The sequence below is a fragment of the Heloderma suspectum genome, chromosome 6 (genome assembly GCF_057233095.1).
Source record: "Heloderma suspectum isolate Gila_16-S chromosome 6, 16-S_ref, whole genome shotgun sequence".
Classification (NCBI taxonomy): Eukaryota; Metazoa; Chordata; class Lepidosauria; order Squamata; family Helodermatidae; genus Heloderma; species Heloderma suspectum.
In genome coordinates, this window is record NC_139463.1 from 76,766,245 (window position 1) to 76,783,432 (window position 17,188).

Here is a 17,188-nt window from a genome sequence, read left to right on the forward strand (position 1 = left end):
AATATCATTCGGCCACATTAGAGCTAGAGCAGGTCAAGGGGGACCAGTAGGATTGTCATGTGGGTACAGGCTGTAGTCTCTGCTGGGGAAGTTGGCATCCTCTGCATCTTAGGGATAAGAGTGGTGATGTTTACTCTGTGGATGGTGATCTGCATTTACACCAGGCTGCTAAAGCCAAACCACATATGCCACAGGAGACTCTTGGCTGTTGGCTTGTGTGAGGGCCTGCTAGGCTATGGGATCATCTTGGAGCATATAATCAGCTGGCTCAGAAAGGCTGCTGATTTAACTCATCCTCCTCTATTGGCCTTAATGCCCAGAACAGGGGCCAAGCATGGAGGATAAGGCTATCAATGGCTACTGGTCATGATAGCTATATATTACCTACAGCAGCCTTCCCCAATCTGGTGCCCTCCAGACGTTTTGGACTCCAACTCCCAGCCAATGTGAATCTGTCAAGGTTCCACTTATGGCCTGGACCACCTGAGCAACTCCTTAACGATCTCTTGCATCCTTAAGAGTCCCACCTTCCTTCTTTTAAACTTCCCCTTCCCAGTAATGTGGTGTTTAGGCTGTAGACATGGGGTGATTGACACTTCAGACACAGGGTTTAACCACAACAGTTTACTATTAAATTAAAACAAGCAAGTCACAACTAAAGGTATTTACACAATAGAGCTAAGTGATGCAAAAGGCATTAAAAGAAAAGAAAATTTGCAAAAAGCAAGTTCCTTTACCCTCGCTGTCCTTAGACTTTTCTAGGCTGCTTCTTCAGGCTCGCTCTTCAGACTCTGCTCTCACTTCAGGCTCTGGCTGTTTCTCTGCTCTTACTGGCTCTCTCACTCTCTTTATATACCCTCCTCCCTCAGAACTGAAAGTACTGCTTCAAACCTGAAGAAATGAAACTTAAGTGGAGAAATAAAAGTGACATTTACTCCTCTCAGGGTTACCCCCTCCCAACAGAAAACTCCAGGCCTCTAAGCTTGACCATCTTTCCCTTTGCCTCTGTAGGCCTCAAACCTTCACAGAGTCATAGTCCCAAACACCTGGAGGGCACCAGGTTGAGGAAGGCTGCCCTACAGGATCCGAGGCAGTACACTGCTGTATACCAATTGCTGGGGAACACAAGTGGGAAGGTGCCATTGCACTCATGTTCTACTTATGGGCTTCTCACAGGCAACTAGTTTGCCACTGTAGGAACAGAATGCTGGACTAGACAGGCATTTGGTCTGATCCATCACAGCTCTCCTTATGATCATGGGGGGTTGGGGGTGGAATGGGTACACTTTACTGGAGCTCAAGTTGCTCAGGCTGTAAGCCCATTACCATAAGAAAAAACACTGAGGTACAATACAAGTACCAATTTTTTCCCACTGTGGGGATAAGAGCAGCTTTGGGAGGGCAATTTAAATCTGGAAAATTGGGAAGGTTCAAGCATTCCTTACTACAGCACTGATGCTACCCCACCCCAATGGTTGCATGAAACTTAAAGCAAACAAACAGATCAGGAGATCAGATTATGGGTCTCCCATGTCACGTGTGGTTTGCCCCACTCACTATATCTTCTCTGGATGCTCTCCCTTCCCCTTGTGTTGGAGTTCCAACGTTGTGTTGCAATGCCTGAATTCTGCCACTTGGTGCTTCAGTATAAATTCGGCCTCAAAAATAAATGCCCTCTGCTTTTAAGGATGACCACTGAGTGTATTTAGGAAGGGTGGATGGCAGTCCTCCCCCATCAAGAAATCTATTTCCTTTCTGTGTCACAGCAGCCTGTAAAGTTCCATTCCATGAGGCTGAGCCTGCACGATAGGCCATCTCTGTGTGTTATCTTGACCCTGGGATGAATTGTACTGATGGCAGGACTGCATTGTGACTGGGCTTCTTTGTTGAGCTGGGACTGGTCAGGGTGGGTTCTGAGGGCAGTTATGACACTTGGGGTTCGTTCCAACAGCAGTTAGGAGAGTTGGGCTGGAAGCCGAGGTGAAAAGGAGTCATATGTCTTTGTGTGCACTGGTTTTATTATTTTAGTTGTCTTTGGAAGAACATGAACGGTTACTGTTATTTAACAGGAATATATATATATATATATACCATTATTTACTCAGTGTGGCTTAGTGAAGGCACTACTCACATGAATTGGAGGTGGCGGTTATACAGCAGCAACATAGTCGCCCTGGTATTCTTGAGATACAAGGAAACAGAAGAGAAGTACCTCAAGTGGTGGCAGTGGGCTTGTAATATCAGCGTTAGACCTCCCACAGGGCAAGGCGCCATAGAAGGCAACAGAGAAGGACCACCTTCCCCCATACCAGCCTGCCTGCACTCTGAGGTCATCAACGGAGGCCCCTCTCACTTGCCCGCCACCTAGGGCAGTTGGGCTGCTTCGTACAAGGGAGAGAGCCTTCTCAGTGGTGGCTCTGAAGACCCACCTGTTTTCACTGGCCTTCCTGTAGTATCTTAGGCTGCTGGTTTTCTTGGTAAGTTCAATTTTTATTGAATATGTTCTTACTGATCTTTACTGTATTCACTGTGTGTGTGTGTGTGTGTGTGTTTAATCTTGTGCGCCATCCTGAGGGGGTCCCAGCCCCAAAGGCGGCCTACAAATAATTTTAAAATGAAATGAAATGAAAATTTAGAAGGAAAATAAAATAAATAGATAGGTGTCTCACCCTGATGCGGACAAAGTGAGGTATGGCATAGTTTGGCATGTAATCCTGGGCATGTGTGTACAGCTTCTTTCCATCAAAGGAGAGCCCCTCCTTCAGCCGTATGGCTGCCATCCCGATCTTTCCTTCATGCCCTGGAACAAACCAGAAAGGGGTGTTTCAAGGGTGGAACTACACATTACACACAAACTAAATGGAGTAAAGCCTCAACAGCTTCTTCTTCTAGGCAAAACAGCTTTGGAAGAGGGAGGTTTACATTCGAGAAGCAGCAGGATAGGAGGGGGTGGCTTAATCCTTTCCTCCCCTTTGGTATTTCCTTGTATACCATCCTGGCATCCACTCTGGTGTGTGAAAGGCAGCCTAGACATTTTAAAAATCTTATATAAGAATACGGTAGTTCAAGGCTTACTACTGGAGATCTACCAGACTGATTTTGCTCATTTTTGTTTTAAACTGAAGCTTGAGCAGTGTAGATATGAAGAAAATTTTGAAACACTGAAAAAGTTGAAAGCTCGAGCTTTGGGCATCTTGGGAATGGAGAAGGGAGAGAGATGAGGCAAAGGGGAGGTTAATGTATATGCCCCATGCTGTGCATGTAATGTAACATGTGACACAGTGTGTGTATGTACATGTATAATGCTTACTCCTGTGAGTTCTGTGAGTGCTGGGCCAATGAAAGCACAGACAAAGAATGTTGGGAAAGGGGCTGAAAAAAAGTCAGTTGGTGATAGAGGAGGAGAAAGAGCTGAAAGGACACCAGAGAGAGAACAGAGAGAAAAATCTTACATCACTTGTTTTTGATCTTAAACTTCAAGAAATAGTAAAGAATATTTTTAAAAGAACATTTTTTTTACCTTTACTGGTTTATTTGTAGCACATTTATTTTAAAAGTGTAAAGTCATTCCAGTCACAATGGAAATGGGCAAACATATTTTCACCCAATCATTCTCAGACTACTAGCCCCCATGGCGACACAGGTTTTGCACTTGTAAATAAATAATCCCCATCCAAGCACTTTTCCCCTGTGGGGTTCCAGGAGCGAGGTAAACATCTGTAGGCGAAACAGTTGGGGGATATTGACCCAGTTCGTCCATCATGGCAGAAAATCCTGGCTTCTTTAACCCAGGATCTGCAGGGATGCGCATCACGTGTGAGCCACTTCCACATTGTGTAAACAAGCTCTGATCGGCCTGATCAGAGGTTGTGAGCATGACATGTGAACCTGGATCGCTGGGTTGTTTAGAGGTCCAGGTTCTCATGATATGCTCCCAACCTCTGATTGGAGGTTGTTTAGAGAAAGCAGAAGCGTGCGAAGATCATGTCCTGGCAAATCTTGGGTTCATTAATTAACCGAAGGCAAAGAACCAAGCAGGGCCAAAGGCAAAACAGATATGCTGGTATTTGTGACATTTTGGTCCCACCTCCTTTTGCCTTTGGCCCCACCTATCAGTGGAATGCAGCCCCCAAGAACTTCTCCACATGGAATGTGGCCCTCTGGCTGAAAGAGGTTCAACACCCCTGCTCTATAGGGGGAGGGGCTCGCAAGTACTTTGAATTGTGGCCTGAAACAGCACACCAGATGACCAGTGTGAATGAGACAGCAGGTGCATATGACTATCTGAACTTCCTCTTCCTTGATACTAATGTCGTATCTATGGACATATACTGTGAGATCACAAAGCAAAATTCTGTTTTAAAGATTGTGCTAGGGCACAATCCTCTGTATGTTTAGACACTAAACATGCAGAGGACTGCGCCCTTAGTGCATTTTTAAATCTTTGCACTGCTGCTAGTTTTTACCTGATTTTTACGTTGGTTTCATTCTATTTTAAACATATGTTTTACTATGTTATTGTATTCTTTGGCTTTTAAGTTTTGTTCTGTGAACCATCCAGAGAGCTTTGACTATTGGGTGGTATAGAAAAATGTAACAAATAAGTACAATAAAATAAAATTTCAGACCCACCTGGCACCGGTACCCCATATACATTGACTTCCTGAATAAACTCCAATGTTGCCAGGGTTGTCTCAACCTCTGTAGTGGCCACATTCTCCCCTTTCCACCTGCAACAAGAGAAGAGTTGTTACCATTGGATCACTTTCATTACTGGATTTGGTAGAAGCAAATGCCCATCACTTGTTAATAATAGACTACCACTCAGTACTACCTTACAGCGCTCAGGTAGTGCCTGACAATTCTAACTTCTGATGCTGGCCCTGGGGTCACGGCAGATTAAAACCTAAGATGGAGGAGACCTGGGTAGAGGGCGACCTCATTGGCCGATCCTTTCGATATTGAGGAAGTTGTAAAAAGAGAGAGAGAGAGAGAGAGAGAGAGAGAGAGAGAGAGAGAGAGAGAGAGAAGCAGTGGAGGCTGGTGGCTCCAATTTTGGTGGGACAGTGATTTCATTCCAGGTTTTAGTTAGAACCCAGACAGCCGTCTAAAGGAGCTGTCCAAGGTGCTGAACCCATTTTGGGGATAGGGTTCAGAACCTTGGATAGCTCCTTTAGACTTCTGTCTGGTTCTAGCTAAAACCCAGAATGGAAATACTGCCCCAACAGAATTGGAGCCACCAGCCTGCCCTGGAGAGAAGCCTCATAGCCTAGCAGCCTCCTAGCCAGTCAGAAGGAAGCTGGAGGGGACGGATAGAACGGGGCGGTGGTACGGCTAACAGTGGCTGCTAAAGTGTTTAGACAGGGGCTGAGCCAAGCAGGAACCTGCCAGTAAAAATGTTTTGTGTCCGCTGTGGTCCTGAGCAGGGGAGTGGCTGCTGTTCTTCTGTTGCTCAGTATATCAGCCAGAGCCATTTTTCTTGCTAAGTTTTTTAAGTTTGTTGGAACTTTCTTCCCATTTGCTGAGAGGACCTAGTCAGAACAATCTGGTGGGGGCTACCATGGGAAGGAGGTGTTGGGGAAGTACACTTCCGTCAGTGCATTTGATCCAGTGTAAATCTGGATCCAAAACATAGATGAGCTGTGCTGGATCTGCCCAAGATCCAGCTAGTCCAGCATTCTGTCCACACAGTGGCCAACCAGCTGCTCATGGGAAACCCACCATGTACAATTGGATGACAGTCCAACTGAACGCAGTGAGACTTACTTCCATGTTAACAGGCACAGGGTTGCTCTGGGTATGTGTTATTCTGATCATAACACCAGCAGTAGCCACAGCAACCACCCCAGCATCACATTCCCAAAGGGCAAGAAAGCAGATTCCACCACACCTGGTGTGGCGGGACTCACCGGAAAGTATCTCCCACGCGGTCCTGGAAATATAGAAAGCCTTCGCGGTCTTGCATGAGGAGGTCACCGCTGTTGAAGAAGCAGTCTCCTTTCTCCAGGACATCCCGGAGAATCTTCTTCTCCGACATCTGACGGTCTCCTGTGTAGCCACTGAATGGACTGTGTTCGGTGATCTTGCTCACCAGTAACCCTGTCTCACCTGGGTAGAGAAAGAGGAATCAGTGGAATTAACTGATTAGCAAAGAGCCCAGGGCAAGGGTGGGTTTTCCAGAAAACATTCTGGAAAAAATTTCAGCTACCCCAAATCAACAAAGATCGGATTGATCGTGCTCGATTTCACATAGTAAGCCACACTAAACAAGTATGCCTGTTAATGTTATGTACTGTGTAAAATAACTGAAACTTTTTCCAGTAGCCAAAAGTGGTTGAGCTGGAAATATTTGATTATTGTTATGCATATGCACCCCATTTCTGAGTGGTGAGATGTTTCAGGGGTCCTAACACTTACTCAGAGTTCAGACCCCTTACAAGGAGGTCACTGGAGACCTGTGGCATTTCTATGACATAAGGATTCTTTACACCAGGGGTATTGAACCTCAGGCCCAGGGGCCAAATCCTGTCTACCTGGGGGCCAAGGCATGGTCATCTGGGGTTCCCCAGATGACCATGCCCCCTTTGCCACATCACCTGCTTTAGCCCTTGGGCTGAAAGGGGATCAACACCACCCTGGGTTGTTCTAAGGTTATATGAAGGTTATTTAATCCTCGCTTAACCTACACCACCTGGGTTCGCATGACATGACAAGCCACAGTGTGCGCATGCCGCAGCTTACCTATTCAAAATTGTGGCTGGTGCACATGAAGCCCTATAGGTTAATTAACCCACGATACCTTAGCGTTGCGTTTGAACCAGGCCACTGTTACCAGCTATCAGCTGCCTGTTGTCAGCTCTATGAGAGGTGTTGCCTGCAGGCATCTATCTTGACAGCTCTACTTACTGAAATCTTAGAATCAAAAGTTATAGAGTTGGAAGGGATCCCAAAGCTCTTTGTAATGAGAGGCAATGGGCTGTAAGAGGTCCCTGGAAGGTAATTTAGACTAACCCCGAACAGATAACTTATTTAGGGAGGGGGATTCAGTAAGGTACACTTACAAAGCAAGTGAGGGAGGAGTGGCATTTTTGTTTTCCGCCTCCCTGGTCAGTTTTATTTTTAATGAGTTTGCCCCTATTGCTTTCAATAGGACGGACTTAATCTATGCCTGCTCCAGGGCTGGAATAGATGTAGGGTAGGTTTAGAGGGCATGTCTGGGGACCCACAGCATGCCTCCTTTCCCCCTCTCTGATGCTGGAGTTCCAACGTCAGAGAAGAACCAGCCTCTGAGGTTTCCGAAGTTGCTGGGAGGGAGAGAGGTCACATCTCCCTCTGAAGGAAGACCTCTCTCTCTCTCTCTGCCCGCAAGAGGAGGAGATCCAACATATTCTATGGCCCCTTGAATCCTCACCCCACCCCCGGACCATAGGATTGCAGCATTAGTACAGCTTTCTCTGTGGTAGCCCCACAAAATTGGGACTTCAGTTGATTTACACAACCCTTCCGGTATACAGTAGGTACTGAAAATGTATCTCTTCACTGAAACCTTTCCGTAAGACTGAGAATGGCAAGTCCAATTCTCAACAGTTCTCCTGTACACCTGTTCCTCTTTGTATGTAGCTTTATGAGGGCTTGGCCGTAAAAAGTTCATGGCTAACTTGTCCCATTGATTTCAGTGGCTCTGCTCTAAGTATTACTAAATCTGGATCCAACCCTTTGTAGATATTTAGGACATGACAACTCAGTAGCACATACTTCCCTTACATTATTTAAACGCTAAGAGGGGGACCTGAAAACATTGAACACTGTTATACTTCTAACTTTAGCATGCCTGAAAAGGTGTGTGCATAAATATGCATGCTTCCTAGTGAGAGTGACCTGAAAGAAGTTAATTACAACTTTGATTTTTTATTTGACTGGTATTGCATCTATTCCACTTTTCCAATTTGACTTCTCCTGTAGACATTCAATACATTACTAATTAATTTTATGCAACACTGCATACAGTTGTTCCATATAGTTAATTAGTAATGAGATGTGGGTTCAACAGAAGAGGTGGAGAAACATGGACATGTTCATGTTCAGTTAAAAGAAACTGAAGCTAAACACAGACAATAATTTCCAAAGAGTAACAGGAAACAATGTTATCATGTCAATCCAGAATCCAGACTGAAAACCCCCAGAGTCTGTGTTCTCCAGCAGCAGAAACTCTGAGGAGGAGTCAGTCTCACTCAGGGCCAGCCCTCCCATGAAACAGGGTGAGGCACCTGCATCAGGCGGCATGGTGGGGGTAGCAGTGAATTACACTGCTCCCCTACTGCCCCCACCAGAAGGACCCACCTCTGCTGTTCGCCCATCCCTAGTTGTGGTCCTGACTCCTGAATCCAAGCCAAGATCTCTGAGCTAGTACCTGAAGTGCTGTCCAGGGTCCTGAACCTGCTCTATTCCAGATCTGCACCAGCCAGCTGCCTTACCTTGTGCTGTTTTGCCTGAGCTGTTGTCTTGCTGGGAGGGTGAAATCCCTGATAGATCAGGAACATTTGGTAGTTTGCTGATCATATAAGTGTAAGGGCAGGAGGTTAAACTTGACTAATTCTGTCCTATTTCCCCATGTCCCATATAAATCAGTGGAGAAATTGACTGGTCCTTTTTGGCTGAGGAGTGGGATGAAAATACTATAAATAAATAACCGTTTTAACGTTCATGCCTTTCTCCAAGGAATCCTGGGAGATGTAGTTTGGTGAGGGTACTAAGAATTCCCTTGTCAGAGTTCCCACCCTCCCCAGTCCTCAAAAATTACAGTACCCAGACTTCTGTGGGGGTGGAATTAATATGCTAACAGTTTCAATTAAGCAATTGGACTAACACAATAGAAAATATCCTAGCTAGGAAAGTGTTCTGTTGGTTAGCCCCAGATGACTGGAGCAAAACCGAGCAGGTGGGAAAGGTAAACCTTTCTCGTTCACCTTTGATGACATGCATGCTCCACCAGGGGGAGGCAGTGGGAGTTCAATGCTAAATTATCTGGAGGAAAATTATATCACTGGAAAACTAGGAAGAATGATGGATTAGGCTGCTTTTTGTGTGTTTTCCCTTAGGCTTTTACCCTCCAGTTTTTGTTTATTTTTGTTTTTGTACTGCTGTATGCCTTTAGGTGTCCCCACCCCACAAGTTGGCTGATACCACCCTTGTGCTCCTAGCTGATACTATTTCAGCTACATAACTATTGGCACTTGGAGAATGAGTTCACTTTGAGTATCTAGGGTCATTTGTAAGTCTCCTTGAGTGCTGTATGGTAGAAAGACAGCCAGGAAATTCTATAAGTAATACTAAATTTTAAAAATGGACTTCTTGTAATGTGCCTTATGAGTCACATGGCCTGGGGCATTTGCATTTAAAATAAATGCTTGAATATGAGGCTGGATCCAAGCACTGTCCCACAAAAGAGAAATCAGAACTCCAATTACAGACAGCCCAGTTCATGCTTGAATGTTGATTTCATGAACTTACCTGTGGCTACTGGGATGCAACGCCCTTTCTCATCCCTCACGGGCTCATCCTGGCCAGTGTCATATCGAATAAGTTCAAATTTCACCAGTTTCTGAAGGGAAACAGATAGGAAATGGAAGCATCAGCCCAGAGGGCAGAAATTCAAGGCAACTGGGACTTCCGGTCGGAGCCAATGTCGCCCTGGTGGCATTCCGCGGAGTTTCTGCGGGACGCCATCTCAAACCGCTTTTAAAAGGTTGAAAAACCTTTTCATCTTCCCCTGGAATGAAAGGGGGAAGCAAGAGCAGATCTGGATGAAGCCTTGGAAGGGTAGCTCTTTCTGTGACACAGCAGAGAGGCTGGCCTCCAAGGCAAATCTGCCAGAGCTTAATCACTGCTCAAAGTTGTTTTGAAAACTCCTATTTAATTAGGAGGAATTAGGGCTGACATGCTCCAATGTAGTTTTTAGTGCTTATGGACTAAGGAATACCAGCAATATTTGAGGACCTACAAGATTTGTTTAAAAAGAAGGATGACAACACCAAGGAAGAGAAAAGTGCCGTCAACCCCTCCCACACCTCTCTTGGCAAAGGCTTCAAGAAGCGATGAAAATACAGAGGAGCTACTTGCTTTGATAAAAACTTTGTCTTTGCAATTTGCTGAACAGGCTAAGAGACTGGATACAATCCAAAATTCCATCACCACCCTGCAAGGGGCTGTGGATTTAATTAACAACACTTGGCAAAAAATGGAGGCGAAGGTTAACGAGCTGCAAGATCGAGTGGCAGCGCGGGAGACCATCTCAAAAACTTTTCATAATAATTTTTCTGCAAGAATCTCACAATTGGAGGCTTTCACAAGTAGAGCAAACATGTGTATTATTGGTATCAAAGATCTGTCTACTTATATAAATTTGTTTACTTTTGTAGATAAGCTCCTGCATGAGATACTTCCTTTGTCATCTGATTATGTACTTGACACTGAGCATACATTCCGTGTGCCAAATGCTAAAGGGACTGATTATCTGATTATAGTTCAAGTTGCAAGAATCTCCACAAAAAAATCATATTCTGCGCTTGGCAAGACAGGGGGGAAATCTTTTTTGAGGATCAAAATGAGATAGAATTATGTTATTTCTGGATTACACCAAAGAAGTTGTTGATAAAAGAAGGCTATTTACCAAGGCAAGAAATCTGGCAAAACAAATGAATCTACAATATCATTTAAAATATCCTGCTATGTTTTGCATTTTCTCTAAAGGTCAGATGAAGAAGTTTCTAAATCACGAAGTGGCGGAGACGTGGCTAATCGGAAAAACATGCAAGGCTTCTTCTCCAGCTCCATGAACTGGAATTTACAAACATGTTTTGTCAATTGGCTATGTTTAGTCTGTAAGATTCAGGCTAGGCCAGAGATAGCTGATTATGTATATACTTTCTTTTTCTTTCATCCTTTTCCTTTTTTTTTTCTTCTTCTTTTAAAATGGATAAGACAGACTGTATTTAAATCTTCTGTGTGAGGGTGTACAGAAATGTGCACACTCATTTATATATTTAGAAGTGATACTATCTAAAATACAGATAGTATAAAATATATTAGTGATTGTTCTATTTTTTGTTATTTTTTATCCTTTATAATCTCTTTCTTTTCTTTTTAATTATTATTATCAATATTATGATACTAGGATTAGTAAATATTTTTGGCTGGTTGTTCTTAAGCTTTATCATTATATAGTACCTAAAAGGCATGATATGGCCAATGGAAATGAATTCTAAACTTGCTTCTTTGTTGTAAGCCTGAAGATACAATACTGAAACTGATTACTTATGCTGTATTGACCTGTAAGATTGGTATAATTTTTAAGTAAAGTGATATTTGAAATTTATGTGTAATGTAGTTTAAATTTAAGTTTGTTATGTAAACTTCTGTTTATATTTTGCTTTGTTTTCCTGTTTTTGCATTTTTTTTATTTTTTTCTGTTTCCTTCCCCTTTGCCCTTCTCTCTCCTTTTTATATCATCTCCTCTCTTCCTCTCTTTTTTTCTCTATTTCATTCTTGATGGGTCCTCATAAGAATACTGTAATGTTGGAAACTGTAGAAGATGATTATGTTGTTGGTGTTCTTTGGTTCATTTATAAAGACAAAAGTAGAATAAAAAGTATTAGAAAAAAAAGAAATTCAAGGCAACTGCATTGTGCATGGATCAGGATGCATTTTATGAATGACCTTAAAGACTGGGGAACTTATCATTCTTGTCTAGGAATTGTAGCAAAACCTTAAAAAGCTTTACAGAGTCCCAACTAGACCATATGACTGAGCCAGAAACTGCTATAAAGTGTAAAGAAGACCATCTTGAAGCATATAATCCATCTGCATTTTCTTCCATTCTCTTGCAACATCATCCAAACTGTAACATAGAAACGCTGTTGCCATTTCTACAAACTTACCTCAGTTTAGCTGCTATGGCTTCCTTCCACTCTACCCTCCAGTGAGAGTCCTGGGAATTGTGATTTGGTAAGAGGGCTGGGAATTCTCTGTTAGAGATCCTCATTCTACCGCCACCCCCACTGCCCCAAATCCCGAACGTTCTCAGAGTTCTTTCACAGAATGAGGGATGGTTAAAGTAGCTTAAGGGTGCAACACTATGAACTTTAATTTGGCAGTGAAGTCCCACTGACCTTAGTGGGAGTTTTGAGAAAGTGTCTAAATGTATTCATTTAAAATGTAAATGTATTACGTTTCCATGTATATAAATATATTACATTTCAAGGCAGCATACATAGCCTCCCTTCTTATCTTCATAACAACCCTTTGAGGTAGATTGAGCTGAGAGACATTGACTGGCTCAAGCTCACTCCGTAAGCTTTGCAGTTGAGCAGAGATTCGAACCCAGCTCTGCCTAATCCAAGTCCTTTAGCTCAGGGATGTTGAACCTCAGGCCCATGGGCCAAATCCATCCTGCCTGGGGTTCCAGTCTGCCACCCCAGGGTTCCCTGTATGGCTCCACTCACTTTCCTCCCCAGCTGCCACTCATTTGGTGGTTTCCTGGCTTCTGCATATTTTTTTCCCCTCCATCTAAAAGGTTGAAAGGCTGGTATACCCACTAAGCCCTTATCTGGACAGAGATAGCCTAGCTACAGTTATCCATGCTCTGATAACCTCTCGTCTGGATTACTGCAATGCATACATGGGGCTGCCTTTAAAAACAGTCTAGAAACTTCAGCTAGTCCAAAATAGAGTGGCAAGATTGTTAACAGTGACTGGCCAATGAGAACACATTTTTCAGTACTTTTCTAGCTGCACTGGCTGCCAGTCCATTTCCAGGGCCAAGTCAAAGTGCTGGTATTAACATTCAAAGCCCTTAATGACTTGGGGCCAGGTTATCTGAAGGATCGCCTCCCCCATATGTGCCTGCCCGGACCCTAAGATCATCCTCAGCGGTCCTTCTCCATGAGCCCCTGCCAAAGGAAGTGAGGTGGGTGGCTACCAGGAAGAGGGCCTTTTCTGCTGTGGCACCCCGGCTGTGGAATGAGCTCCCTAGAGATTTTCACCTGGCACCTATGTTGTACTCCTTCTGGCGCCAGGTGAAGACCTTTTTATTCTCCTAGCACTTGAGCATTTTAGCTTCCTAGTCTTTTAGCTTTGGTGTTTTAAATCTGTATTTTAAATCTCTGCATTGCTGCTAGGTTTTATTCTGGTTGTACTGTTATAATGTGGTTTTAAGCCTTCATATTTTATATTGTTTTATGCTGCACTTTGCCGTTTTACTTTTTGTGAACCCCGCAGAGAGCTTTGGCTACTGAGAAGTATAGAAATGAAATAAATAAATGAAATGAAATGCCTCTCTAAGGCTTAGATACTTAGATAGAAACGCTGTCACTGATATTTTGGCTCCAAGCCTTTGGCCTTCCACCCGGCCCATCCCTGCAAGCTTCTCGGAAACTGAATTTTGCCCTTGGGCTGAAAGAATTTCAACATCCCTGCTGTAGCTGCTACAGGTCACTGAGCCTCTAATGATGTAAGGCCTGCAGTGTCATGTAGATAGTCAGGTGTACAGTCAATAGAAAGAGCGCCTGGAATGAGAGTGAGTTTATCCACCAATAGCATTTTGCTGTTTGGCGGTGGCAATTAATCATTGTGGGATTTTTTCAGTTCCAAATTGTCCAGGCTTCAAGACGCATTGTTACTCCCCACTCCAGATCAACAACTTTGCGTTACCTTCCCTGTCTTTACGCAATTGTTTGTGGATGTCAGCAGATTCTCAGTCAGTTTGCCCTGGTCTTTGGAACCTGGTTTTTTTTCCCCTCTCCTTTTAGTTTAAAATGAATGGTCCCTGCAACAAAATGTAGCCATGTGGACCAGTCTTGTTTAGGATATCTATTCGTGAAATGATTTAGGGAGCAATCCTATGGCCCCTAGACAAAGTCTGGAGGGGCCATAGGAAATTTTGGGTTTCTGCATCTAAGGCTGGAGAGAGTGCTCTGACCTTACGAACAGGAATCCAAGCTCCCTACACCCTCACCCTCCCCACCAGTGTGGAGAGAACTGTGCCAGCTGCCTCTCTGAGTTCACAAAAGTGACCTTGGAGAGGAGAGAAAGGGGCATGCTGGAGGGCAGGGAGAGAAAGGAACTGGGGAGGCTGGCTTAAGATGTATTAAATCTCCTTCCCTCCCTCTCTGTGATGCCTCAGCTAGATGGGCAAAAAAGCCCATCTCACTTAAATGCAGAGTGGGAGGTGCAATGGAGGAGACAATTGCCTCTGCCACTCCTCCCGCTCTGCACTGGATACTCATAAGCCTCTGAGTTCGGAGGCTTATGGGTATCAAGAGCAGATCCCACAGGATTGCGCCCTTGCTATTTATTACATTTATATCCCTCCCCTTTTCCTCTTACAAGGAACTCAAGGAACATGATCTTCCTCCTCTCCATTTTATCCTCACAAAACCCTACGAGGTAGGTGAGGCTGAGAGTCAGTGACTGGCCCAAAGTCATCCAGTCAGCTTCATGGCCAACCAGGGAGTAGAACCCAGATCTCCCAAGTCCCAGTCCAACTCTCTAATCACTACAGCACCCTGGTTCTCCAGCCAGTGCCTTCTTACATGATGCTCCTTCCATCCTCCCCACTGAGCAGTTTTCTGGGTTTCTCCCCAACCATCTGTCAGCCTTCTGTGGCCACTGAGCACAAATAGTCCTCATTGGATGCTTTGGGGATGTCTACCCCCACCCACCCACCCACCCATTTACAGTTTGTTTTCTCTTTAAAAACATTATACTTCTGCAAACCTTGATGTTCTCCCAAGTCTGCTGATACCACCCTCTTGTGTGAGAGATGGTATGTTTTGGCCACATAAGCAGCAGCATGCCCAGCCTAAACATTACAAATGGAAAGATTCATGATAATATAAATGATGTGATACAAAAGAGAAAAGATTTTCCTACTTTTGCAACCATTTTGCATTCTCCTACACAAACACACACACACACAGACACACACACTGGATTGGCAGAGGGTTTCCTGTTCTTTAACCCATGTATCAAGGAGCAACATTTTCAGGAATGATCGCTATCAGCTAGACTGGAAAAACGTCTGAAATGCTGTGTTGGGACACATGCTGCAGAACGCTTACTAAAAATACTGAGTGCATAAGCCCCCAGGGCCAAGCCATAACTGAGCAACATCATGTTGCCCCAAGCTAAGCTTGCCAATTTATGTATTTATTGCTGGCAGGGCCTCTATGACCAAGACCTGCAACACAAGCAAGTTGTTTCAAGAGCTGAAGCTCTTCCCATCACTGCATCTGCATGCCAGGAACAGCTTCACCTATAGGATTTCTCTTTGTCACATACCTCTTAAAAGCATGCAGTGCCAGCTCCAGGTTTTGGAGGGCCCTTGGGCAGACACCCTCAGTGCCCCCAACCCCACTCAGTGAATCTACTTTCTCCTCACCACCGTTGTCACCAGCTGTTCTTGCTCCTCTTTCTCAAAATTGCTACCATTTGCTTGCTTGCTTGCTTGCCAGGCAAGTAGACAGTGGCGTCTCCTTGCTGCTCCTCCTTGCATTGTCTGGGCCAGAGACAGAGGCAGGTGAACAAGCAGGTTGAGATGGTGAGGAGAAGTAACTCCAGGGAGCTCTTGTCAGTGGGCCCCTCCTGGGGTGTGGGCCCTTAGCAGGTGCCCGACCATGCCTACACCTGATATCTGGATCCAGGTCCATGGGACACAAACCTGCAAAAAAACTGCATAAAATCTGTCTGTCTGTCTGTCTGTCTATCTATCTATCTGTGCAAATTTAGACATAATTACTAAAATATATTTAGGTTGCACAGGAGGAAAAGCCAGCCCATTAATTTCTCATCCGAATCATCCCAAATAAAACAATTTCTTGAATTAATTTGGACACTACCTCAGATCATCCTGAGCCAATGCATAAAAAGTTTTTTTCTAGGCTTAATTGTCATGCAGAGATTTGCGGGGCAGGGGGTTGCAGTATGTGAGAAGGGCAGAGTTATCCCTTCCCTCTCCAGCTGCAATCCTCCTTAAAAGTGGCCCCCTGTGTGGCAATTAAGGTGAGGAAAAAAGCCCATCCCATTGGCACCAATGGATACTCCAGGCTCTGTGGAATATATCAGGGCTGTTAGGAAATAGATTTGGGGCCAGGGCCCCAAGGGCCCAGGCTTAGCAATGCACCAGGTTGCCTGCCCCTGAACTATGGTGGTATGCCAAAGGCTTCGCAGAGAAGGTGGGTTTCGAAGAGGGTCTGAAAATGTTTTGAAGGGATTGGAAAACTCAGTCTGCGATTAGAGAGGGTGGTGTTCTGAGATGGAAGCTTGGATGCACTTTCAAGGCAAAATCCCTGTAATATTTAACCAGTGGTTCCGCAAGGTAGATAAACAGACATACATGATCAACACATCCAGAGACCTTTCAAATTAGCGCATTACCTTGAGGATGAAGTTGGTCCTTCCCACAGCTCCAACTTTCCCCATGTAGTTAATGAATCCAACATTCCCCTCTGTAGCTCCATAGAATTCATAGATTTGGAGGAATCCAAATCGGTGCAGGAACTCCTTCCAGACCTCCACCCGGATGCCATTGCCTATAGCCATTCGCACACTGTGGTCTCGGTCACTGTCCTTCTGCAAGGCAACATCTCAAGAGGATTGTTGCAGAAACAAAGAAGCTTTATTCATAGCCACTTGCTTGGTCACCTATAATGAGTGTGAGTCCACTTCAGATACTTAGACAGGGATCCACTGCAAAATATTAATTCATCAGGCCCTGATTACATCCCGGGAGGGGTGGGTGGCGGGGATCTTCACAGCAATGAAATGAGAAGTGACTTGGAGTATTACCCAGATTTTAATGGAATTGGCTTTGGTCTGTCAGGGACACACAAAGTAAGATAAGCCGAGTGTAGTGTACCTTTAAAATCCAGTTTTCGGGGGTCACAGAACACTTGAAAGGAACATACTTCTGAGTGGAGTGTGGGGAGTAGAACTGAATGTCATCAAACTGGCAGGGGCTGCTCAACCAATGAGAGAGGCTTGTTTCCTGCCCCTGTCCAGGTTCCCCCCTTCTACTACATTAGTATGAGGGGAGAACAACCAATTTTCCCCATGTGTGCAGATTTCCCTGAAGAAGCCAAAATCTGAAGGCTCCCCTTGAGAGTTTCTCCCCACTCCAATTTCACCCCATTCC

General features: G+C 44.6%; 1 protein-coding gene across 2 annotated transcripts in view; it reads right to left on the reverse strand.

The window, feature by feature from the left end:
• LOC146341256 (long-chain fatty acid transport protein 2-like) overlaps positions 1 to 17,188 on the reverse strand; it is a 38,366-nt gene that overhangs the window by 2,810 nt on the left and 18,368 nt on the right. Inside the window, exons 5-9 of one of the 2 annotated variants that reach the window (XM_084805073.1) lie at positions 16,432 to 16,626; positions 9,511 to 9,601; positions 5,910 to 6,108; positions 4,633 to 4,730; positions 2,670 to 2,800 (exon numbers count right to left, since the gene is read on the reverse strand). In XM_084805073.1, coding sequence (XP_084661199.1) covers positions 2,670 to 2,800; positions 4,633 to 4,730; positions 5,910 to 6,108; positions 9,511 to 9,601; positions 16,432 to 16,626 — 714 coding nt within the window. The remainder of the gene's footprint in view (positions 1 to 2,669; positions 2,801 to 4,632; positions 4,731 to 5,909; positions 6,109 to 9,510; positions 9,602 to 16,431; positions 16,627 to 17,188) is intronic. The other variant, XM_084805074.1, reaches the window with a different exon arrangement.